Here is a 26841-nt window from a genome sequence, read left to right as displayed (position 1 = left end):
GTTTCTATCTCTCACTTGTAATGTGTATTGATGTGTATTCTGTTCTTCCCCTCCAGTGGAGTGATATTTAAGGGCACCACTATTGGCATGGCACCTCTTGAAGGAATGTGCAGTAATGAAAATTCCGGTGGCATCAATGTGGTAAGTGGACATCTTTTTGGCTTGTCCTGTAGTGCAATTCCAATTGGGTGCGTGTGCGTCGGCGTGCTTGTGGTTCTGATGTACAAGTGGTTCTGATTAATAGATCAATATCTCTCACACAGCTGATTAGGCTCTAATAGGCTCTTTTAGCTTGCTCAGTGGCGGATAAGAGCTGTGATGAATACTAATGCAATTGATGGATCTGACATTTTCACTCAAAGTAAACAGATTAATATTAATGAAGACCCGTGGTCAGCAAATCTCTAAATTAAAGCACATTGCTTTTAGTTGCTTCTCAGTCTTCAGTGTTTCAATATGTTACACTTATTGAAACAGTGCTCAGTGTAGCAGATGACAGTGCATATACTTATTATGCTTTGTCTGTGTTTGCTGTATCGGGACCCACTGCTGTTTTCAATAAGTGCAGGCAGGGACCAGGAATGGCTTGTGGCCAAAACGATATGACAGTAGTCATACGCTTTTTTTGTTTTATGCACTCCAAAACAGTGCAGAACATGAAATAAATAAGAGACAAGAGCTTAAATGTTGTAGCCTAGTGGTTAAGGTACTGGACTTGTAAAGGTCACTGGTTTAAGCCCCACCACTGCCAGGTTGCCAGCCACTATTGGACCCTTGAGCAAGGCAATATATACTGTCACAGTACTGTAAGTCGCTTTGAATAAAAGCATCTGCTAAATGCTCAAAATGTAATGTCAGACACTTACGCCTTAAGATTGTTTTATTGGATCTGCTGGAGCCAATCACTGGGTTTGTTGCCCAATTTTTAATGAGACTTAATTTGTGTGGAACTCTTAATGAAGCTGTGTATGTTGCTTGCTGCTTTAACTGCAGCTTGGTGTTGCACATGTCAAAGCAAATCTAACTGTCGCCTGTCGTTTTTCACTCACTAGTTTAACTGAAAGGTTAGGGATGAACTGATTATCAGACCGCAAAACAGATCACATATTTCTAATAGATTTTTGATGTCACTGCCCCGCCAGCTTACAGTGTTGAGCATGAGAGTTCTTCAAATAGTTTCCGTACTTTGTTTGTTTGTTTATTAGGCTTTTTAACGTCATGTGTTTGACACTTTGGTTACATTCAAGGTTAATCAGTTCACAAGTTTATATCGAACACAGTCACGGACAATTTTGTATCTCCAAGTCACCTCACTTGCACGTCTTTGGACTGTGGGAGGAAACCGGAGCACCCGGAGGAAACCCACACAGGCACGGGGAGAACATGCAAACTCCACACAGAAAGGTCCCGGATCGAACCCAGGACCTTCTTGCTGTGAGGCGACAGTGCCACCCACTTAGCCACCGTGCCGCCTCCGAACTTTTTTAAACTCTATGTACAAAAGGGATGTAATTTGATTCGAATAATCACCTTTTGATGCATTTTTCCCAGCGTAGTACCAACTTTATGCCATCACCAAAAATTGTTTTGGTTGCGCGTGTAGCCACTGATGCACCGCTGCTTTCACGTCATCACATGAAAATCATCTTCCCCTTAAAGCTTCTTTGAGCGGTCCAGGTGGAAATCAGATGGCGCTAAATCTGGACTATAAACTCTCTCTCAGTCTCTCAGACAAGATCAATTACTACTCCTCCCGCCCTCACCGTTTCCAACCAAAATATGAAAGTGCTGAAACTTTTTGAAGATCCCTCGTACCTCCAACTAAGCACAGCCCTAAAAAGACAGTCGTTAAAATCTGGGAACATTGAGCAGAGGTAAGCAAGGCTTCGTCTTTGCTAAAACCCCCTTAGATCAGCACGAATTCTCATCAAATTCTCATTCAAAATTTCACAACGTGACACCTGTAGTTTGTAGCCTCTCAAGGTCTCGAACAATCAGAAAACCAGGTGTTAGTCCAAGCTGAGAATTTGACTCTTTTATGGTCCAATCCTTATGGTGCTTGGCAAACCTCTGCCTGTCCCTTCTTTGCCTTTTATTGATGAAGGGCTTTGTTTTAGCTTTGCACGACTTTAGCCATGCCCCCAGGAGCCTAAACGTATATGGGGCAAATGTCTCCTAAAGCCATATGTGACAAATCGGACATTCTTATTTCCCTCTGGTGCTTTAACAGGGATTGATGGACTGATTGAAGGAGAACTGTGTCGTCCCCACCCCAGAATACTGTATTATCATGAGCTATACTTTTTTTATTTCATTTTAACTTTGTATGTAAGTGATAATATAAGAGGCTGAAGAAAATGCTTATCCAGGTATTAGTAGAGCAGTGCATCATTACTGTTTTCACTAATGATTTGTATCAGTATTCTAAAGTGGTATCTGTGGAACCCAACACAGTGTATGTAATATAAATTGTCATGAGCAAGATTAAAATGTGGAATTAGGTTTCTTAATACCAGTGCTCATGCAGTACATGCTTAATGTGCTCAGTTTTCTACCGTTGCGCTAGATACATTATGATACCATAATATCATTTTCAACGGCCTATAGAGGCATGCAGGCTTCATGAGGGGATGGATAGTGGCACTGCACGCTACATTGTATGTGTGTTCTTCTAAAGCGAAACTGGATGGTGCTTTTGCCGCTCTTGTCCATAAAATCGATGCTACATGCTCATCACTGAGTTATCAGATTGTATCCACCCACAGTGGAGCCAGTGAGAGAGATTCTCACATAGAGCTAAAGACATTCGTCTTGGGCTGCTTTAATACCAACAATGCTTCCTTTTAAAGTGAAGCAAATCCTAAATAATTCCAGCACTGCCAATATTTTACTTAAACCAAAGCAACTAAATTTTAATAAATACACAAAGGAATAATAATTTGCTATAAGCATATACACTGATCAGCCATAACATTAAAACCACCTCCTTGTTTCTACACTCACTGTCCATTTTATCAGCTCCACTTACCATATAGGAGCACTTTGTAGTTCTACAATTACTGACTGTAGTCCATCTGTTTCTCTGCATGCTTCGTTAGCCCTCTTTCATACTGTTCTTCAATGGTCAGGACTCTCACAGGACCACCACAGAGCAGGTATTATTTAGGTGGTGGATGATTCTCATCACTGCAGTGACACTGACATGGTGGTGGTGTGTTAGTGTGTGTTGTGCTGGTATGAGTGGATCAGACACAGCAGCGCTGATGAAGTTTTTAAACACCTCACTGTCACTGCTGGACTAAGAATAGTCCACCAACCAAAAATATCCAGCCAACAGTGCCTGTGGGCAGCATCCTGTGGCCACTGACGAAGGTCTAGAAGATCCACTCAAACCAACTCAAACAGCAGCAATAGATGAGCGATCGTCTCAGACTTTACATTTATAAGGTGGAGTGTCTAATAGAGTGGACAGTGAGTGGACACGGTATTTAAAACTCCAGCAGCATTGCTGTGTCTGATCCACAACACACACTAACACACCACCACCATGTCAGTGTCACTGCAGTGCTGAGAATGATCCACCACCTAAATAATACTTGCTCTGTGGGGGTGCTGACCATTTGAAGAACAGAGTGAAAGCAAGCTAAAAGATATGTAGAGAAATAGATGGACTACAGTCAGTAATTGTAGAACTTTAAAGTGCTTCTATATGGTAAGTGGAGCTGATAAAATAGAGGTGGTTTTAATGTTATGGCTGATCGTTGTATATTGTTATTTTGCATCCCCATAAAGAAGCAGAAGTAATACAAGCTTTAGACATAATGAAGGAAAGGCATGTTTCAGTTTTCCAGATATTACATTACTTTAGTTTGTATATTTTGTGGAGCTAGACAAAGACATTATATAAACTCCAAAAACATGAGTGGAAGGTTCTGCACAAATATAAACAATCTAGAATGTAATTACAAATGTATTACATAGTGAAATATACAGTGTTCAGAATCATGTCTTTTCCGACTGTGTTAATATGTTTTTTATTTACTAGCACAGCTGCACTAAATTAATCCCTAATTGCTCTCTAATTACTGTCTGATAGGTTCCATAACTTCCCTTTTGCTGTTTTAGCATACCAAGACATTTTTGCTTGCACACAGTAGTTGCTGGTGTTTACAATTATTAAGCAAAGCTTTAAAATAGGCAAAAGTTATATCTGAAAACACCGCAACGCTGGAAATGTCCAAGTTTATTTAAAATAATCATCGTACATTAAGGAAGTTTCTCCAGAACAGTGAAGGTGGTTGGAAACAAGTGTTGAAAGCAAGTTTTAAAAACCTAAAGCGAGGTATCTTAGAAGAATCAACAGACAAGCTGGAAAAGCACCTGTGTCAACAAGCAAGAAAATATACAGAGAAATAAGGATAAAATGGGCAAAAAATACATAGAGGGCCACTCAGGTGGCACAGCGGTAAAACACACTAGCACACCAGAGCTGACATATCGAACTCGTCGGTTCAAAACTCAGCTCTGCCATCCAACAATTGGCTGATGTTCGTACAGGGTGGGGACCTCATAACTGATGCAATTACGACCCCTGCTGGCTGGTTGGTGGTGCCTGCACAGAGTCGAGGGATAATGTGGACAGGGTGTGGCTCTCCGTACACAAAGCCAACCCACATATGTCTGTTTATTAGGATTTTAACGTCATGTTTTACACTTTGGTTACATTCATGACAGGAACGGTAGTTACTCATTACACAAGATTCATCAGTTCACAAGGTTATATCGAACACAGTCTTGGACAATTTAGTGTCTCCAATTCACCTTACTTGCATGTCTTTGGACTGTGGGAGGAAACCAGAGCACACGGGGAGAACATGTGAACTTCACACGGGACCTGGACCGCCCCACCTGGGGATTGAACCCAGGACCTTCTTGCTGTGAGGCGACAGTGCTACCCACTTAGCCACCGTGCCGCCCCGACCCACACATTGGGTGTGTTCGAAAAGCTAGGGAGCTGTCTACATAGGCAGCATTTTACGTCATTCTGTGCGCGCTCCCAAAAAGGAGGCTGTTCGAAATCCTAGATGCCTTAATATCCTCACTACTGAGGCATCTTAATATTTCAATGTTATTTTGGCTCAAGAACGAGTGAGCATCCGACGCTCCCTTAGTGATCAAGGTAATCCCAGAATTCATTGTGGGTCAGGTGCTCTTCTCTCACAGAAAAATAAACATGGCTGATGCTGCGGACAAACAAATGTTGTTATTTTCAAACGTAAATAAAATATTACTGATTTTTAACTTGTATAAAAAAAAGTGTTTTTATTTGCAAGTTCGGGCTTGTCAGGAAATGTGACCATTATCGGTACATGAAGGTAGATGCTATATTGACATGTTAGCATGCTGTGCTACCTCAATCCATTGGTTTTAATGGCAAGATGCTAAATGCGAAACCCGATGGAATCGCTAAGTAGCGTGTTCGAATAACCTGACTTATAAGTCACTGACTTATTAGAATCCTCTCTACTGAGGCAGCTGCCTATGTAGACAGTGGGACAGCAAGGCAGCTCACTAGGTTTTCGAACACACCCGTTAACTCGCCTTGTGCAGGTGAAAAGATGCAGTCGGCTACTGCACAGGAGTCGGAGGGGGTGTTTTAGTCTCGCTCTCCTCAATCAGGAGTGGGGATCAGTATCAGTAGGGTGTAAGCGTAATGCAATCAGGTAATTGGATACGACTAGATTAGGAGGAAAATTGGGAAAAAATGCAAAAATAATAATAAAAATACATAAAGACTAACTTCTCTGGGGTGCTGATGAATGAGTGCTATGCAACATTAGATGAACTAGATGAATGGCCTAGTGTCTGGGTCATGAATAGGCATTCTGCTCCAATGTGATTTACAGGATTTAGCAGACACTTCTAAAAGGCAACTTACAATTGTGACAAATACAATGCAAGCAATTGAGGGTTAAAGGCCTTGCTCACAGGCCCAACAGTGTCAACATGCCAGTGGTAGGGCCTAATCCAGCGACCGTCTAATCACTAGTCCAGCCCCCTAACCACTAAGCTGAAACTATCCTTAAGTTGTAGCACTGATGTACGAGTTATTGCCTGGCCCGGCATCATTTATGATCTTATTAGCCCCTTTCATGTGCAAAATGGAGTAAAGTTAAACCCAAAGGTGTATTGCACATTTTAGAGCAACAGTTCTTGCCATGTTGGAAGGGTTGTGATGCAAGAAAGAAAAAACACTCATGTTCATGCAAGACAACGATCTCTTATGCTTCCAGATTATAGAGTAGCCAGCTTCCTCAAACGACCCCATCTACCACCTGACCCTAAACCCTATTAAAAATGTATTGGCAATTCTGAAGCAGCAAATTATTCAAGTGAATGTCTCAGTCAGTTCAAAGATGCTTTCTGGGTAGGAATCAGTGATGCTGCAAAATGTATCAGCATGGACAAAATACTCACCAGTTCCGTACTCGTAAGTCATATTTTTATGTCATTTAAATAAGTAAGTGCAAATCGTTGAGTTTGCGCATACACCGATTAGCCATAACATTAAAACCACCTCCTTGTTTCTACACTCACTGTCCATTTTATCAGCTCCACTTACCATATAGAAGCACTTAGATGGACTACAGTCAGTAATTGTAGAACTTCAATTTCTCTACATACTTTTTTAACCTGCTCTCACCCTGTTCTTCAATGGTCAGGACCCCAACAGGACCACCACAGAGCAGGTATTATTTAAGTGGTGGATCATTCTCAGCACTGCAGTGACAATGACATGGTGGTGGTGTGTTAGTGTGTGTTGTGCTGGTATGAGTGGATCAGACACAGCAGTGCTGTTGGAGTTTTTTAATACCGTGTCCACTCACTGTCCACTCTATTAGACACCCCTACCTAGTTGGTCCACCTTGTAGATGTAAAGTCAGAGACGATCGATCATCTATTGTTGCTGTTTGAGTTGGTCATCTTCTAGACCTTCATCAGTGGTCACAGGACGCTGCCCACGGGGTGCTGTTATTTGTGGTTGGTGGACTATTCTCGGTCCAGCAGTGACAGTGAGGTGTTTAAAAACTCCAGCAGCGCTGCTGTGTCTTATCCACTCATACCAGCACAACACACACTAACACACCACCACCATGTCAGTGTCACTGCAGTGCTGAGAATGATCCACCACCTAAATAATACCTACTCTGTGGGGGTCCTGGGAGAGTCCTGACCATTGAAGAACAGCATGAAAGGGGGCTAACAATGCATGCAGAGAAACAGATGGACTACAGTCAGTAATTGTAGAACTACAAAGGGATTCTATACAGTCAGTGAAGCCGATAAATTGCCGTCATTGTGTGTATAAACAAGGAGGTGGTTTCAATGTTGTCGATGTATAGATACATTGTTTTGTTGTCTGGCATAATAGTGCTGACCTGGAATTGTAATGATTATTTTTCCTGACAATATGTTTCTGTATTCCACACTATGAAAACTAGCACTTGCATCATTCTGAACACACTATATGAAATATAAATTAAACCAACATTTTTCCTTGATGGGCATTTTTGTCATTTAGACTCTATAATTTATTTCACATTTTCATTCGGGATGCAAAGATGACCACTGAAGATAATGGAATGAGGCCAGACCAAGGGACGCAGTGCACATGATGTCCCCAGAATTCTAAACAGCCCATTTCATTCTAATAGGCTTTACTAGCACAAGGATATGTTGTAATCTGCCCAAACCTAATAACCATTGACAGGATACTCCATGGGGCTGCTCATACCCTACCGATTGCTGATTCCCAAAGGCTTCTAATGGCTTATGATTGATGTACAAATGTCTAATGGCCAAATAGTCTTGGTCTGACTGATTAAAAAATTGATTCGCATGTATGCCAGGCCACATACTGAACTTTGAGTGCCTCTAGTGGGATACTGGGATCTTTGTTGTTTTACACTACTAAAAATAAAGGTGTCAACTGGAACAAAAATTATTTAATGTGGTGGTTTCATGTCAAACAAACAAACTATAAATGTATGACTAATACAGGAATAATCAGACTAAAGTTTCGGTAAAGCCACTTCACTTAAAATAGCACCCAACATTTCAGTAACGCTGCACACTACATATTACATCCTCTGTGAATACAGTTACACACTTAACATTACAGTTCTACCACTAGTTCTATTCAACAGATAAAACCTACATTGTCTACACTCACTCACTGGGTTGGGTGCTGGAGCCTATCCCAGCTTTTTCAATGGGCGCAGGGCACACAGTAACACCCTGGACGGGGCGCCAGTCCATCGCAGGGCAGACACACACACACACACCCATTCACCTATAGGGCAATTCAGTGTCTCCAATTAACCTGACTGCATGTTTTTGGACTGTGGAAAGAAACCGGAGCTCCCGGAGGAAACCCACGCAGACACGGGGAGAACATGCAAACTCCACACAAAAAAGGACCCGGACCGCCCCACCTGGGGATCGAACCCAGGACCTTCTTGCTGTGAGGCGACAGTTCTACCCACCGAGCCACCGTGCCGCCCACATTGTTTACAATGTAGCTGAAATTAAATGATTTGATAGCTAGATCTGCATCAGCGACAACGCTGATAAAAAGTATTTGACCTTCCCATATTTTTTTCTATTTTTGCGCTCACATTTAAGTGTTTCAGTATGTAAACATAAAATTTATCTTATAAATAATCATTCAGTTTATTAAAGATGAAGATTTATTTAAAACCTATATCAGCCTTGTGAAAAAGTACTTGACCCTGCCCCCCTTCTTCACCACAAACCGAATAACTGGTTGTGTCACCCTTAGCAGTAACAACTGCAATAAAACGTTTGTGATAACTTGTGATTAGTCTTTTGCATTACTCATTTTTTTTGCACAATTGTTTTAAGTCAAAACTGCTAGTTTGAGGTTCTGCCACAGCATCACCTTAGGGTTCAAGTGAGGTCTCCAATTCAGCCACACCAAAACCCTGATTTTCTAATTCTTGAGCCATTCTGAGGTGGACTTGCTTGAGTGCATCGGTTAAATGTCCAGCTACATAACCTAACAGTACTTGAGCTTTAGGTCACAAAGATTACTAAGATTTTCCGATAGAGAGCTGAATTCCTGTCGTCTAGGTCGTGCAGATGCAAAGCAAACACAGACCATCACACTACCACTATGTTTGACTGTTGAATTGGTGTTCTTATGGTGGAATGAGGTGTTAGCTTTATGCCATAAGTAATGGGACACATGTTTTCCAGGAAGATTATGGTTTGACCCATCAGTGCACAGAATATAATTCCAAAAGTCAATTACATTATGACAATAATTGACTACAGTAATAAATAATGTATTAATCACAGGTACATTTTCCATGACTTTCTGTCATATCTGTATTTGAATCTCTTTAGAATGTGGCATCCTGTGCTGCCTTTATAGACTTTCTATCCAGATTAAAATTGTTAGACAGATACTATTTAAGTATTTAGATTCAACAGGTCTGGCAGTAATTATGGCTGAGTGTGGCTAGTGAAATTAAACCCAACTGTCAATTTAATCTGGTTAACTGGTTGACTTTTTAGCTATTAGGGGGCGATTACTTTTTCACATAGGGCCAGGTAGGACTAAACAGCGTTTTTCCTTCAAAAAGCTGTATTTCTTTTTCTTAATTGGCTTATGAAATTGCTAATGCAAACTATAGCATATTTTAATTTGCAAGCACTCTGCATGTTAAACAAACTATTCTATCAGCCCAGTATATTCATGATCCCTAATCTTTGAGGATTTAATGCAGAACCTTTCTAATCATATATTCTGAATTTCCTCCAGGATCATTCAGAATTGCCTATTGGTGCAGCGGCCACCATGGCCCATGAGATCGGCCATAACTTCGGCATGAGCCATGACCATGACGGCTGCTGTGTAGAAGCCACTGCTGAGCAGGGAGGCTGTGTAATGGCAGCAGCTACAGGGTAAGTGCAAGTTGAATCATTTTCTGACCATCCTTTTCTGTTTCCACATGGTAAAAACCCTGTCTATGTGGACAATGACAGTTGGACCCATACAGCTCTTTTGGAACTTACTTTTCTATTTTACATGCCTGACAGGCACCCCTTCCCTAAGGTCTTCAGTCGCTGCAGCAAGAAAGATCTGGACAACTACTTCCAGAAAGGAGGAGGGATGTGCTTATTTAACATGCCCAATATGAAGGATCTGGTTGGGGGGAAGAGGTGTGGAAATGGCTTTGTGGAAGAGGGGGAAGAATGTGACTGTGGAGAACCAGAGGTAAGTACTACACTCATATTAATCATACATACTGAGCACTCTGTAGTTCTACAATTACTGACTGTAGATCTGTTTCTTTGCATGTTTTGTTAGCCCCCTTTCATGCTGTTCTACAATGGTCAGGACCCCCACAGAACCACTACAGAGCAGGTATTATTTGGGTGGTGGATCATTCTCAGCACTGCAGTGACACTGACATGGTGGTGATGTGTTAGTGTGTGTTGTGCTGGTATGAGTGGATCAGACACAGCTATGCTGATGAAGTTTTTAAGCACCTCATTGTCCCTGCTGGACTGAAAATAGTCCACCAACCTAAAAAATATCCAGCGTCCTGTGACTACTGATGAAGGTCAATCAACTCAAACAGCAGCAATAGATGAGCGATCGTCTCTGACTTTACATCTACAAGGTGGACCAACTAGGTAGGAGTGACTAATAGAGTGGACAGTGAGTGAACACGGTATTCAAAAACTCCAGCAGCGCTGCTGTGTCTGATCCACTCATACCAGCACAACACACACTAACACACCACCACCATGTCAGTGTCGCTGCAATGATGAGAATGATCCACCACCTAAATAATACCTGCTCTGTGGTGGTCCTGTGGGGGTCCTGACCATTGAAGAACTGGGTAAAAGCAGGCTAAAAAGGTATGTAGAAACAGTCAGTAATTGTAGAACTACAAAATAAGTGTAGAAACAAGGAGGTGGTTTTAATGTTATGGCTGATCAGTTTATGTGTGTGTGTGTGTGTGTGTGTATACACTATAGTTAGAAGTTATACATTAATATTATAGACTATAAGTTATTAATTAATATAGTTATGAAAGAGGGCTGTTTATGTAAAATCGACATGGAAGCATGGCAGATTGTTATGATGTGGGAGGAAGGACCCAAGGATGCGGAGGTTTAACTAAAAAAGGTTTTATTTACAAAATCATAAACATAATATACATAAAATAAAAGGAATAACAATAACAAAAAACACTTCGGGGAATCCCGAAGGCAGCCGGACGTCGGGGGCTGAAAAGGAACAAAAAAAAGCATACAAAAGAAAAGGGGAAGCGCGAGGCACGAACCCAGGACTCTTGCCTCCCGACCGGGAGCTTTAACAGCCTGCCACAGCGGCGCTAGTGGCAGACTCGCTCCCGGCGCTATTGAAGCAAAGAGTGGGTTCGCGAGATGGACCACCTCGCGCTGTTGGCCGAAGAAGGGGGGGTAACACCGACAATAGCTGCGTGGCATGGCGCTTTCCAGCAACTAATGCTGGCTAGAGCCATGCCAGCTACCGGGTGTGATCGATTTGCGGGTTTCAAAAGTTAATGGCAAAGGCGCTGTCACCAGCCAGGGTGGCTGGGAAGTGGCCATTTGCTCCTGCGCTCCAGAGGGCGGAACGTGACGCTGTCACCAGCGGTAGCTGGGAGGGGGTCACGTTCCTCTGGGCGCAGCCGTGGGGTCTCTAGGTGGCGGCGGCACGGCGGCTCGACGGCTCGGCGGCAGCGGCCCGACGGCGACCTGAGAGCGGCAACCAGGCGGCGGCGGCGGCACGACAGCTGCGGCACTATGGCGGCAGCTTGGCGGCGGCGGCGGCGTGGTGGCGCCCACTAGCGGTGGCCCGGCGGCAGCGGCACGGCGGCGGCGGCACATTGCGGCGGCACAACCTAAAGATAAAAAAAACAATAAACATAAAAGGACACCGCAGTGTCAAACAAACTCAAAGAAAGAAAAAAGAAACAGCCAACAAGAGCAGAAGGTGCGACGGCTACAGCTCTGCACCTATCCCTTAAATAAGGGAAGGCACAGGTGTAGCCACTTCGCCCTAACGAGCTGGCCAGGTACTTAAAGGCACAGCTCGTTTCTGCTCTGTAAGGCCTGTGGCATCAGGGAGAGATGGTACATTCCCCTGATGCCACAGAGCCTAACAGTACCCCCTTCTTAAGGAGACCTCTCCTGAGGTCTCCAGCCGGCGGTCCCGTCCCCACCAGTGGCTAAAAGCCACTGGGGGAGTGCCCCCCCAAAAAAATCTTTGGGAGAGGACGGGGTCCTCCGCTGGGTCCAGTAATGGTCGCACCTTGCTGTTATGATGTGGGAGGAAGGACCCAAGGATGCGGAGGTTTAACTAAAAAAGGTTTTATTTACAAAATCATAAACATAATATACATAAAATAAAAGGAATAACAATAACAAAAAACACTTCGGGGAATCCCGAAGGCAGCCGGACGTCGGGGGCTGAAAAGGAACAAAAAAAAGCATACAAAAGAAAAGGGGAAGCGCGAGGCGCGAACCCAGGACTCCTGCCTCCCGACCGGGAGCTTTAACAGCCTGCCACAGCGGCGCTAGTGGCAGACTCGCTCCCGGCGCTATTGAAGCAAAGAGTGGGTTCGCGAGATGGACCACCTCGCGCTGTTGGCCGAAGAAGGGGGGGTAACACCGACAATAGCTGCGTGGCATGGCGCTTTCCAGCAACTAATGCTGGCTAGAGCCATGCCAGCTACCGGGTGTGATCGATTTGCGGGTTTCAAAAGTTAATGGCAAAGGCGCTGTCACCAGCCAGGGTGGCTGGGAAGTGGCCATTTGCTCCTGCGCTCCAGAGGGCGGAACGTGACGCTGTCACCAGCGGTAGCTGGGAGGGGGTCACGTTCCTCTGGGCGCAGCCGTGGGGTCTCTAGGTGGCGGCGGCTCGACGGCTCGGCGGCAGCGGCCCGACGGCGACCTGAGAGCGGCAACCAGGCGGCGGCGGCGGCACGACAGCTGCGGCACTATGGCGGCAGCTTGGCGGCGGCGGCGGCGTGGTGGCGCCCACTAGCGGTGGCCCGGCGGCAGCGGCACGGCGGCGGCGGCACATTGCGGCGGCACAACCTAAAGATAAAAAAAACAATAAACATAAAAGGACACCGCAGTGTCAAACAAACTCAAAGAAAGAAAAAAGAAACAGCCAACAAGAGCAGAAGGTGCGACGGCTACAGCTCTGCACCTATCCCTTAAATAAGGGAAGGCACAGGTGTAGCCACTTCGCCCTAACGAGCTGGCCAGGTACTTAAAGGCACAGCTCGTTTCTGCTCTGTAAGGCCTGTGGCATCAGGGAGAGATGGTACATTCCCCTGATGCCACAGAGCCTAACACAGATAGATTTAATTCATAAAGGACATCAAGTAAATGCAATCAGAGGTCTGCACTGACAAAGTGATATAGGTTTGCTTTTTAGAAATACATCACTGGGCAAAGAAATTTAGTAGGCACAAGCTTTTTATACAGCTGTTCTACACAGAACCACTAACATGTTATTACCAGCACTGTGACATTACATTTTTTACCATGATAACGGAAATGCTAGGTCTGGGTGATGTAATGAAAATTCTCTGACAGACAGCACTGCTATCAATGCCAAAGCAGCAAAACTTGACTTCTTGAATTACAGCATTTTACAAACAGAGATATGGGTTTATTGAGGTGAAAAGGCACAGAAGGTTTCCAGGTAAGGCACTGACTGTGGCTACATGAACGGCACTTTGTCACTGGAAAGAGACTGAAAATGATATGTCTAACATTCATAGCTGTTTCAGTGACGTCTATAGTGATCATATTTATTTATTAGGATTTTAACATTATGTTTTACATACTTTGATTACATTCAGGACAGGTGGTTACTCGCTACAGAAGATTCATCAGTTTAAGTTTTTAATGTCAAACCCAGTCATGGACAATTTTGTATCTCCAATTCACCTCACTTGCACGACTTTGAACTGTGGGAGGAAGGAAACCCACGGGAAGAACATGCAAACTCCACACTGAAAGGACCCGGACTGCTCCACCTGTGAATCGAACCCAGGACCTTCTTGCTGTGAGGCGACAGTGCTACCCACTGAGCCACCGAGCCGCTCCTATATTTATAATAAAGGTTACACAAATGTTTCCAGGAATTTAGAAAAACAGTGTTCACATTTGATTAACAGTTTGTAAAAGCCTATTATAAAAACTAATTCAGCCTAAAAGTCTAAATAAAAAGATAATGAAATACAATTACAGAATCTGATTGAAATGCTGACTCATTTGAGAATAATTATGTCTGACTAATTCCTAATTTTCCTTTTTCTTTTTTCAAATAACTAAAAACGTCGGAATAAATTGCATTTTTTCACCAATGGCTGGTCGAAAACTATGCAGCATAACAATGATTGACAAAAGTGTGGCAGGGAGAGAGAAATGTCACCTTTCTGTGAAGCCTGAAACTGGCAGGTTGTCAGGGCTCGTATAATGGGTTGATAGGTTTAACATCTGTTGTACGTAGACATGCGTAGAGACTAATTATGCACTAGCACCTGCACTTTTATTAGGATTGATATGTATCGCACTATCCATACTGTGTGCTCTAAGAAGTTTTGACATTTATTTATTACGTACACATAGGCTGGTTCATGGGAAAATGAATGTGTGCATTTTTAGAAATGCCCTCGAGCAACCTTTTCCACACACCACTCCTAGACTGCACTCAGTCTGAGACAGATTTGCTGGCGCTGGTCCTGCTATGTTTTGTTGTGGGTGTGCTAATTATTCTTAGCCGAGCTCGGTCTCACACTGTACCACCTGCTCATTTGTTTGAGAGGAGAAAGAAAGCAGTGACACTTGAGGTAGCACAACATCTGTGAATACACTTTTACGTCGTAATCATTGTTTTATATTCACGCATGGTCCGTCTTTAATTAGTGAATGCTAGATGTTCGTTATATGAACAAAAAGTGTTGAGGTCACTATTTTAATACCGTTAAGTGTTGACTTAAACGATAAAAGAATGCTTTAATGTCTGCTTATACTACAGTAAAGAGGAAAAGCACTGAGGAAAGCACTTCTGGATAAGAGCATTTGCTTAATTCTGTAAATGTAACAGGAAATACATAACTAGACATAAATGATGCAGCACTTTTGTACTACCTGTTCAATTAAATAGGTTTTACATTTTCAGCATTTAGCAGGGGCGGCTCGGTGGGTTTCCTTCAGGAACTCCGGTTTCCTCCCACATTCCAAAAACATGCAGTCAGGTGAATTGGAGACACTGAATTGCCCTATAGGTGAATGGGTGTGTGTATGTGTGTGTCTGCCCTGCAATGGACTGGCGCCCCATCCAGGGAGTTGCTGTGTGCCTTGCACCCATTGAAAAGCTGGGATAGGCTCCAGCACCCCCCTGCGACCCTAATTTGATAAACGGTTAAAAAAGTGAGTGAGTGAGTGAGTGAGTGAGTTACCAGCTATAACATTACATTTTAACAATGAATTGGGGCGGCACGGTGGCTCGGTGGGTAGCAATGTCGTCTCACATCAAGAAGGTCCTGGGTTTGATCCCCAGGCGAGGCGGTCCGGGCCCCTTCTGTGCGGAGTTTGCATGTTCTCCCCATGTCTGCGTGGGTTTCCTCTGGGAGCTCCGGTTTCCTCCCACAGTCCAAAAACATGCAGTCAGGTTAATTGGAGACACTGAATTGCCCTATAGGTGAATGTGTGTGTGTGTGTCTGCCCTGTGATGGACTGGCTGTCCAGGGTGTTACTGTGTGCCCTGCGCCCATTGAAAAGCTGAGATAGGCTCCAGCACCCCCCTGCGACCCTAATTGGATAAGCGGTTAAGAAAGTGAGTGAGTGAGCATTTAGCAGACGCCTTTATCCAAAGCGACTTACAGTACTGTGACAGTAAACTGTCTAAGCAATTGAGGGTTAAGGGCCTTGCTCAAGGGCAAGCAACCTGGGGCTTGTACCTTAACCACAAGGCTTTGAGTAAATAATAATAATAATAATTTATTATAATCACTAGGGCTGTCACACAATTAAAAGAACCATATTAAGGCCGCTCAGATGGCGCAGCGGTAAAAAAAAATTCGAGCACACCAGAGCTGTGATTTCAAATACATCATATCGAATCTCAGCTCTGCCATCCGGCTGGGCTGGGCGACTACATGAACAACGTTTGGCTGTTGGAGCCAGATAGGGACCTCATGACTGATGCAATTACGACCTCTGCTGGCTGGTTGATGGTGTCTGCACAGAGTAGAGGAATAATGCTGATCAGGGTGTGGCTCTCCGTGCACGGGGCTGATTCGCATATGAACTCGGCTGGTACCGGTGAAAAAATGCAGTCGGCTCCTGCCACACGTATCGGAGGGGATGTGTGTCAGTTCGCTCTCCTCAATCAGGAGCAGGGGGTCAGCAAAAAAATTTTTACCAATAACATTTTTTATTCATCTTTAGAAAGCCAGCCAATGTCTATACAGAGTTATTAACAGTTATTCATCTTTCTGCCAGTTACTTTAACTGGTAAGTCTGTTAACTTAACAGGCACAGGGTACTAATATGAACCATTCCCAGATGCAACATTGTTAACTATGTTAACGGGTCTACAGTCCATTACAATCCATTTAACACCAGCGTTTGTAATGTTCCCACGATGTGTACAGTCCATGGGCTTTCCATCCAAATTCCTCTCAAAGAAAGTTGTCTGAGTTCATTCTGGTTCAGATCTTTTTTTAACGTTCTAGTTGAATGTAACGTTTATTTATGCGTGCAGATGCCTGAAGAGACAGGCGTGCTTTGACCGAAGATATTGAAGCGTTGAAAGACTTCGATCAAATAACTGTAGTTGTCTAGTGATGAATTCTCATGCTTTTTGAAAACAATATTATTTAAAATGCCCTACATTTCACAATATTTAGCAGCAGCAGCTAGAGTACTTTGTAAACTCACGACTGTATTATCGCTATGCAGTATAAACACAATGTTGCTGTACTAAAGCAGCGCGAATTACCACAGTGACGCATGTTTAGTGTCACAATCACAGCAAAATAACCCAAAATTTATTACAAATTTTATTCTAGAATATTTTTTAAATCGTGATTAAAATTTGAACAATTAATTACAGCAATTAGACAGCCCTAATAATTACCACTCTTTATTTTGTTATCAAGATTGACTTAATTGGTGGCTTAATTCTCCTTAGTGTTGGGACACCCCTGCTAATTTTTTTATTTTAGTGTTTCAGCCACAGCAGGTGCTAACAGGTGTAATAAAGCAATTTAATCAAAGAAATTATATGCTTTTAATTTTGCTGCGACAGTCTGGGGAAGGCACATCCCTGTTCCAGCATGACTGTATCCCTGTGCACAAACCAATGTTTATAAAGACATGAAGAAAAGCTTGTTTTAAAGAAACTCCAGTGGTCTGCACAGAGACCTGATTTCAACCCATTGACCAGCTTGGGAATGAACTGGAACATCAGTTAAGGCTTTTTTGACCAACATCAGTGGCCAGCCCTACAAATGCTCTTTTTTTTTTTTCTCCCAATTTAGCGCAGTCAATTGTTGTCTTCCGCCGCTGAGGATACCTGATTGCATCCGAGGAGAGCATGCCGCTGCTCACGCCTCTTCCGACACGCACAGCCCTCCTCTTCTCGCCCATGCATTCTGCACAGGCGTCTCTTCAGCTAATCAGGGTCCTTGCACAGTGTATAAAGACCCCACCCACATATAGTCCGGTCGTCCTGGCCTAGCAAACATGTTGGCCAATTAGTGTCTGCCAATTAGACAATTAGGCCAATTAGATCAGTGGTCCCCAACCACCGGGCTGCGGACCGGTACCGGTCCGTGGGTCATTTATTACCGGGCCAAACAGAAAGGATAAATAATTAGAGATCAATTAAATTTCCAACACGCTTAGGGTGTTTTTGTCTCTTATCACCACTAGGAGGGAGCAGCGTCTCATTGCAGGGTAAAAACCTCAGGATTCACCCTGGGTTTTCATTCTATATTAAATCCTCCCTCCCCCGCCGGTCCGTGAAATTATATCTTATATGAAACCAGTCAGTGAAATTATATCTTATATGAAACCAGTCAGTGAAATTATATCTTATATGAAACCGGTCCGTGAAATTATATTTTATATGAAACCGGTCCGTGGTGCAAAAAGGTTGGGGACTGCTGAATTAGCTGACACCCAGCCGACCAGTGGCAACACCAAGTTTCGAACCGGGGAGTTTAGAATCTCCGCGCTGGTGTGCTAGCGAAATATCCCACTGCACCACCTGGGCACACAAATTGAATTGGGCACAAATTCTCACATACATACTTCAGACAATCATAAAACAACATGAAACAATCATAGAAAAAATATTTCACTGTTTTAATACAATTTGTTTTTAAAATGAAATGTCCAACAAGCTCATGGTCAGGTGTCCACATACTTTTGGCAATAAAGTGTATGCAGGGTTTATTAGTTACACGCATAATTTGACTCATATAGTTTAGTTTTTTTTCTTCTTTGTACTTGCTGTCACAGTAAGAAAGCCTAATTAGCTTACCACCTACGGTTTATGTACAGGTGCTGCGAGTATGTGTGTACGTTTGATGAATGTGGAGGTAGCTCTGAATAACGCCATGTGTGCTAAGTGACTGACTGTGTGGGTGCCAGGTCACACAATAATGTACACCAACAAAAGCTGAGGTTGCCTACATCTGCGTTTGTATTTTCATCCTCCTACAGGAATGTTCCAACGACTGCTGCCATGCCAGTAACTGCACTCTGAAGCAGGACGCACAGTGTGCACACGGCGTTTGCTGTAGCGGCTGCAAGGTCTCTGACAATCATCACATTATTTCTGTCTGCTGTTCTTCCACCTGGTTCTTTCTATTCATTTATTCTACATGATTTTCCATTCTAAAGCACACTTTATTATTTATTTACTGCCTCTGTTTCCTCGTACACACTTCTCTCCATGTGCTCTCTTTTAAAATGACCAGTTCTCCTTCATGCATATATTTTAGCTTGTCAAAGGTTGTCCTCAGCCGTATATGTAATACAGACAAAAACGATTATGCAAATTCCTGTCTGACCCTTTCGTCTGTCTCTTAGCTTAAAAAGGCAGGCACAATGTGCCGAAGTGCTGCCGGCACTTGTGATCTCCCAGAGTACTGCACAGGTGGATCACCCTACTGCCCAGCCAATGTATACCTTCTGGATGGCTCCTCGTGCCAATACGGTCATGCCTACTGTTATAATGGCATGTGCCTAACTCACGAGCAACAATGCCTGCAACTTTGGGGTTACGGTAAGAATACACTCTTCATGTAATACTGGCATTATCTGTTTCAGCTATGAAATGGGTATTCAGATTTTTACACTGACTTATACAAGGGGTTCTTCAAAAAGTTTCCGCACTTTTTTTAAACTCTATTTTAAAACAAATATCACTTTTCTTCCAATGCATGTTTCTCAGCATCGTACCAACGTTTTAATGACATCAGCAAAAAATGTTTTTGGTTAATTATGTACCCACTAATGCGCCGCTGCTTTCACATCATCATCACATGAAAATCTTCTTCCCCTTAAAGCTTCTTTGAGCGGTCCAAAAAGGTGGAAATCAGAAAGCGCTAAATCCAAACTATAAGCTCTCTCAGTCTCTCAAACACGACAAATTACTCCTCCTCCCACCCTCACTGTTTCCAACCAAAATATAACAGTGCGGAAACTTTTTGAAGATCCCTTGTAGTAATAAAACATCCTATTAAAAGCTGGTTTATCCTTTGCTGTCCTTACGTGTCAGTATTAATAATAGTAAATCTAGTTTAAATCCAATTGGTCATCTTGTATGATCCATTCAAGTTGTGGTATATAGTGGTACAGTCAGTATACTCATTTTGTTGATTTAATATTAAAGCAGACAGAGATGGAAGGTCACCAAGCTATCAGATCACAAAACTGAGAAATTAGGATTGACACATTCCACATAAGAGGGCTGATTTAACTTGTAGATTGTAGCAATTTAATACAATCATTTAGAACCTTACATTAAAGCTTTACTAGACGGCCACTCAGGTGGTGCAGTGGTAAAAACACACGCTAGCACACCAGAACTGGGATCTCAAATACATTGTATCGAGTCTCAGCTCTGCCTGCCGGCTGGGCTGAGAGGCCGCATGAACAACGATTGGCCTATTGTTCATATAAGGGCAGGGCTTGGCCGGATAGGGACTCTCTCATAACTGATGCAACTACGACCTCTGCCGGCTGATTAATGGCGCCTGCACAGAGACGGGAAAAGAGTGCTGTCAGGGTGTGTCTCTCTGTACACGGAGCTGATCCGCAGCTGATCCCGTTTAGTGCAGGTGAAAAGATGCATACGACTGCTGCCCACGTGTCGGAGGGGGCGTGATTCTGACGCTCAGGTGGCACAGTGGTAAAAACACACACTGGAACCAGAGCTGGGATCTCGAATACATCGTAACAATGGGAAAAGAGTGCTGTCAGGGTGTGTCTCTCTGTACACAGTGCTGATCCACATTGCACTCGCCAAAGTGGTGACAAAATGCATACGGCTGCTGCCCACGTGTCAGAGGGGGCGTGGATTTGCTTCGTTTTCCTTAATCAGAGCAGGGATTGGCATTGAAGGAGAGGAAGCATGACACAATCGGGCAATTAGACACGCTAAAAGGGAGAAAAAAATAAATAAATAAAATAATTCTTTGATGTCTGCTCGTACTACAGTAAAGAGGAAAAGCACTGAGAAAAGCACTTCTGGATAAGAGCATTTGCTTTAATCAGAATCTGAAATGTTATTATTCGCCAAGTACAAGATGTACAGGGAATTTCTCTTAGTGCAGGTGTCAGCATATACAGTGGTGTTCAAAAAAATAGCAGTCCAACATCATTAACCTGTGTTTAAATCAGTGTTTTTAGTTGAAGTGATATTTCTACATTGCAAAAAAATTACTTGAAAGTGTAGTAGAGTAATGAGAACAAAACAAACCCAACAATTAGGACATGCATCCCACTCATTCTGAGTAATTGAAGCATTGATTGAAAGGGGCTTGTTCAAAATAATAGCAGTGAGGAGTTCAATTGGTGAAGTCATTCATTCTGAAGAAGAATGGGTGTAAATTTTGGCCCCTATTTAAGATAGGAGGGGGCAAATGTTGCACAGGTTGGTCATAGCACATTTCCTTTTGAAATACTGGGTAAAATGGGTTGTTCCAGATATTGTTCTGATGAACAGCGTACTTTGATTAAAAAGTTGATTTTAGAGGGAAAAAACATACAGAGAAGTGCAGCAAATTATTGGCTGCTCAGCTAAAATGATCTCAAATGCCTTGAAGTGACAACCAAAACCTGAAAGATGCAGAAGGAAGCGTGGAACTACTGTTCGAAAGGATCGAAGAAAAGCCAAAATGGCAGATACTCAGCCAGTGATCTCCTCCAGAAAGATCAAGGAACATCTGAAGTTACCAGTGAGTACAGAAGATGATTACGTGAAGCCAATTTACCAGCAAGAACTCCTGCAAAGTCTCGTTGTTAAGAAAAAGACGTGTCCTGAATGGGTTAACATTTGCCAAGGAACACATTGACTGGTCCAAAGAGAAATGGCTCAACATTTTGTGGACTGGTGAAAGCAAACTTGTTCCTTTTGGGTCTAGTGGCCATAGACAGTATGTCAGACGACCCCCAAGCACTGAATTCAAGCCAAAGTGCACTGTAAAGAAAGTAAAGCATGGTGGTACAAAATTATGAAATGGGGATGTTTTTCATACCATGGTGTTACGCCTATTTATCACATACGAGCGATCATAGATCAGTTTAAATATATCAGAATACTTCAGGAGATCATGTTGCCCTATGTTGAAGAAAGAAATATCCTTAAAATGGGTGTTTCAACATGACAATGACCCAAAACATCTTGGTTACAGACAAACAAGATTGAGGTGATAGAGTGACCAGCCCAATCCCCTGACTTCAATCCCATAGAGAACTTGTGGGCTGATATCTGAAACGCGTTTTTTTTTTAGGCAAAACCCAAAAATGCAGAAGAACTGTGGAATGTAGTCTAATCATCCTGGACTGGAATACCTGTTCAGAGGTGCCAGAAGTTGGTCGACTCCATGCAACACAGGAAACAATTGTTATGCCACTAAATATTAGTTCAGTAATTTAAAGTAAAGTGAAACCTTTTTTTTTCAGTTTATCCATACATTTTTTTGAGTTTTTAAAGAAAAATGCTGCACTGCTATTTTTTTGAACAGCCTAATATTCATTTTTCTTAACTTTCTGTAAAGGATTAACACAAACTGGCTAAATTTTGTTAATGTTTTGATTTAGAATTAAAAGTGTAGTATTTTCAGTGTATTTGCATTTATGGAAATAAAAGTTATTATAATGATTTTGCGCTTTATTTAATTTTTTTAAATCACTGCTATTTTTTGGAACACCACTGTATACATCTAATTAAATAATATAAAAATGTATACTATATATGAACATAGAACGAACAATACATTAAATGAATTACATTCTGTAGATGTAACAGGAAATACATAACTTGGTGTAAAATTATGCAGCACTTATGTACTACCTGGTCAATTAAATAGCTTTTAAGTAAATAATAATAATAATAATAATGTCTTGATTGTCATCATCATTTATTATAATCACAATTCTTTATTTTATTACCAGGATTGATAATAGAATAAAGACTTAAACTTAACTGGTGGCTAAATCTTGGCTGGAAGCAGAACAGCTCTTGGCTGGGTTTCCTATATAAACTACTTTTGGTCTCGTTGTGAAGACAGCTGTTGAAATTAGGCAGAGAAGTGCAAGTTATTTTCAGAAATTTCTGGCTGGCTGGCACATCATATCTCCCCAATGGCTGATTGAGTACACCACTGAACTGAGGTTGATGGAGATGATGCAGTTGGCTGGGCATATGGCTTATTTCGTTTGTGAACATGCACTGGGTACATGCATCTGGCTTTTGTTGTATTTGCATCATCCGTTTTGCTTTGGTTCATGTGATGTACTCGAGTTAGAATAAAAATACCTAAATGACTGTGTTTTCTCAAAAATCCTCTGGAGAAGCAGCAGTTTGTTCTAATTTGCTCTCCTAATTGAGCAGTTATGGAGCTTTGTCAGCATTGCTTATCAAACACTGGATGAATTTGCTAGTGGCAGCGATTCTGTCCAGCTGGCTGTGGGCTTTAGTCCAGTCAGACCTCTAGGCTGATATCACGACACGCACCAGAACAGACGCACAATCTGTGCTCTCCGTGGACTCACCTCGGCTCCCGTAATGGGTTTGGTACATGACAGATTTCCATATTGACACATGCATTATTACTGATGATAGAATAATTAGCTTTTTGCAGTGGAACTAGAGGCAATTTAATCCAGCCTTATTTCCATATTTATAAAATTATAGACACCATTAAAGCTAATCATTTATTTTTGACAGAACAATTTAGAATTTGTTAAAGCAATTTAGTTCAACTCCTATATGTCTAAATTACAAAGATTTTTCTACACAGGTATAATAAACATAGATTGAACCTAACCAAGTGAATGTTAATTGTTTAGGTGCACGGCCTGCACACGATGCCTGTTTCCAGGATGTGAATGCTGCAGGAAATGCTTTCGGAAACTGCGGCAAGGATGAAAAAGGCAATTTCATGAAGTGTGAGAAAAGGTGAGGGACATGAATGTACAGATATGCTGCGTTTGATGTAAAAACATGGTTGATTATAATGCGACTTAGGAAAGAAAATCTTCTTCTGGCATTTTATTCATAGAAATCCATTCAGTCCCCATTTTCAGGGACATTATGGATAGCACCATCGTTGTGAAGCTTAAGTCATGAATAAAGAATGATCATTTACAGATTGGCCTTTCATGCTTGCTTCTATAATAGAATCATTATATGAAATATGGATTCTGCTTATAGAAAGCATCTCATTATACAATACTGTCTTCCACAGTGATGCCAAATGTGGAAAGATCCAATGCCTCAGTGCTGCCAAGAAGCCGAAGGGCACCAACGCTGTGTCCATCGACACCACCATCCGCACAGATGGCATCGAAGTGAAGTGTCGTGGCACATATGTTTACAGCACACAGGACGGCCAAGGAGACCTACCCGATCCCGGCCTCGTCATGACTGGCACAAAGTGTGGAGAGGGCAAGGCAAGCAGGCTGACACTTATTTTCACCTACATTCATAAAGTCAGTAGGAGCGAGAAGTGAAATACCTGACATCAAGTCATAACTCATACGTACTGTCTACATAATCTTAAATCATAATAAAGTCATGTCAGCGGTTGTCAAACTGGGTGTCAGAACCTTATATATAGGGGTCAACGGAGGTGAAGATAGTGTCTCCAAAGCATTTTAGCATGCCATAATTTTGTTAACTTAAAATTAATTAACGGGAGCTTTTGTTCATAAAAGTACCAGATACATGAAAAATGCATACACATACAAAGATTGTATATATTGCCAAAAGTATTCGCTCGTCTGCCTTCACACGCATATGAACTTGAGTGACATCCCATTCTTAATCCATAGGGTTTAATATGATGTCGGCCCACCCTTTGCAGCTATAACAGCTTCAACTCTTCTGGGAAGGCTTTCCACAAGGTTTAGGAGTGTGTTGATGGGAATTTTTGACCATTCTTCCAGAAGTGCATTTGTGAGGTCAGACACTGATGTTGGACGAGAAGGCCTGGCTCGCAGTCGCCGCTCTAATTCATCCCAAAGGTGTCCTATCGGGTTGAGGTCAGGTGCAGGCCAGTCAATTTCTTCCACACCAAACTCGCTCATCCATGTCTTTATGGACCTTGCTTTGTGCACTGGTGCGCAGTCATGTTGGAACAGGAAGGGGCCATCCCCAAACTGTTCCCACAAAGTTGGGAGCATGAAATTGTCCAAAATCTCTTGGTATGCTGAAGCATTAAGAGTTCCTTTCACTGGAACTAAGGGGCCGAGCCCAACTCCTGAAAAACACCCCCACACCATAATCCCCCCTCCACCAAACTTTACACTTGGCACAATGCAGTCAGACAAGTACCGTTCTCCTGGCAACCGCCAAACCCAGACTCGTCCATCGAATTGCCAGACGGAGAAGCGTGATTCGTCACTCCAGAGAACACGTCTCCACTGCTCTAGACTCCAGTGGCGGCGTGCTTTACACCACTGCATCCGATGCTTTGCATTGCACTTGGCGATGTAAAGCTTGGATGCAGCTGTTTGGCCATGGAAACCCATTCCATGAAGCTCTCCACACACTGTTCTTCAGCTAATCTGAAGGCCACATGAAGTTTGGAGGTCTGTAGCGATTGACTCTGCAGAAAGTTGGCGACCTCTGCGCACTATGTGCCTCAGCATCCGCTGACCCCGCTTTGTAATTTTTTGTGGCTACCACTTCGTGGCTGAGTTGCTGTCGTTCCCAATCGCTTCCACTTCGTTATAACACCACTGACAGTTGACTGGAATATTTAGTAGCGAGAAAATTTCATGACTGGACATGTTGCACAGGTGGCATCCTATCACGGTACCACGCTGGAATTCACTGAGCTCCTGAGAGCGACCCATTCTTTCACTAATGTTTGTAGAAGCAGTCTGCATGCATAGGTGCTTGGTTTTATACACCTGTGGCCATGGAAGTGATTGGAACACCTGAATTCAATTATTTGGATGGGTGAGTGAATAATTTTGGCGATAGTGTATCTCCAATTCACCTCACTTGCATGTTTTTGGACTATGGGAGGAAACCGGAGCTCCTCCGCACAAAAAGTACCACCCCATCTGGGGACACTGGGGGACACTTAAACTTGAAAAATCGTGTCTTGATTGAATCGGTTAAACCTGTTCTTCTAAATAGTTTTACCATTTGAGCCACAACAGGCTGCAACAATGTGTAAATTCTGTCTCAAAAGCTGCACAAATGTAATAAATATTAATATTAAGCAGTAATAGGACTTGGGTGCAGAAATGTGGACACACATTCATGTGTCATGGTTTACAAATGGTTTGCAGGTTGTTAAGAGGTGGTGAGCTATTAGTGATCCCAAATTCTACTTAGTGCAGAAGACTTAACCAAGACAGAATAATAATAATAAAATACTAATTAAATGAACAAAATAATCAAACTTGAGAAATTAATAAACCAAACCAAAGCAAGACTAGAATGGAATAAATGCAGTAAGGTGACAAAACAAAAGAACACTTTTAACAGTTTAACAGTTTAACTCTGCCAGCTATTTAATCCACCAGTGATTAACAACCCAAATGCTCACCAGAAAAGCAAAATAGAGAAACTCAGAAAAACCGGCAGTGCTTAACAACCTGGAGATGCTGCCACGCCGTCTAAGTGAAAAAATAAGAACAGAAGAATGCCCATGGTAGCCGCAAAACCAGAATTCTTTTACAGTTCTCAAAACAAAAGCTTGACACCGCTAGCAACAGACAAAGTGTGCATAAGGGAGTCAGAAGACTTAGCCTAGAGGAGAGTCTCGGATGTGCTTTTAAAAGCATTGACTCCGGGTGTAGCGAGTAACATTGAACTACACTTGAAAACATTCCCTGCGCCTCGTTCAGAGAAAACTATACTTAAAACTGTACTCCTAACATGATGAGTATAAATTTTAGTGTTGCATAGTAAAATGTTCACTATTACATCTGTGTTCGAAAGCAAAATTCTCAAAATCACCATGGGCATTAATATTAAGTTACCCCTTTTGCTGACTTTCC

General features: G+C 42.6%; 1 protein-coding gene across 2 annotated transcripts in view; it reads left to right on the top strand.

Annotated features, from left to right (window-relative positions):
• The window catches only part of adam19a (ADAM metallopeptidase domain 19a), a 228234-nt gene that overhangs the window by 173635 nt on the left and 27758 nt on the right, over nucleotides 1-26841 (top strand). For both annotated transcript variants that reach the window (XM_062994232.1, XM_062994231.1), the window contains exons 10-16: nucleotides 57-141; nucleotides 9848-9990; nucleotides 10126-10303; nucleotides 18817-18906; nucleotides 19186-19381; nucleotides 23674-23782; nucleotides 24072-24276. In XM_062994232.1, coding sequence (XP_062850302.1) covers nucleotides 57-141; nucleotides 9848-9990; nucleotides 10126-10303; nucleotides 18817-18906; nucleotides 19186-19381; nucleotides 23674-23782; nucleotides 24072-24276 — 1006 coding nt within the window. The remainder of the gene's footprint in view (nucleotides 1-56; nucleotides 142-9847; nucleotides 9991-10125; nucleotides 10304-18816; nucleotides 18907-19185; nucleotides 19382-23673; nucleotides 23783-24071; nucleotides 24277-26841) is intronic.

Source organism: Trichomycterus rosablanca, chromosome 4 (genome assembly GCF_030014385.1).
Source record: "Trichomycterus rosablanca isolate fTriRos1 chromosome 4, fTriRos1.hap1, whole genome shotgun sequence".
Taxonomy (NCBI): Eukaryota; Metazoa; Chordata; class Actinopteri; order Siluriformes; family Trichomycteridae; genus Trichomycterus; species Trichomycterus rosablanca.
This window is presented reverse-complemented; position numbering and strand designations above follow the sequence as displayed.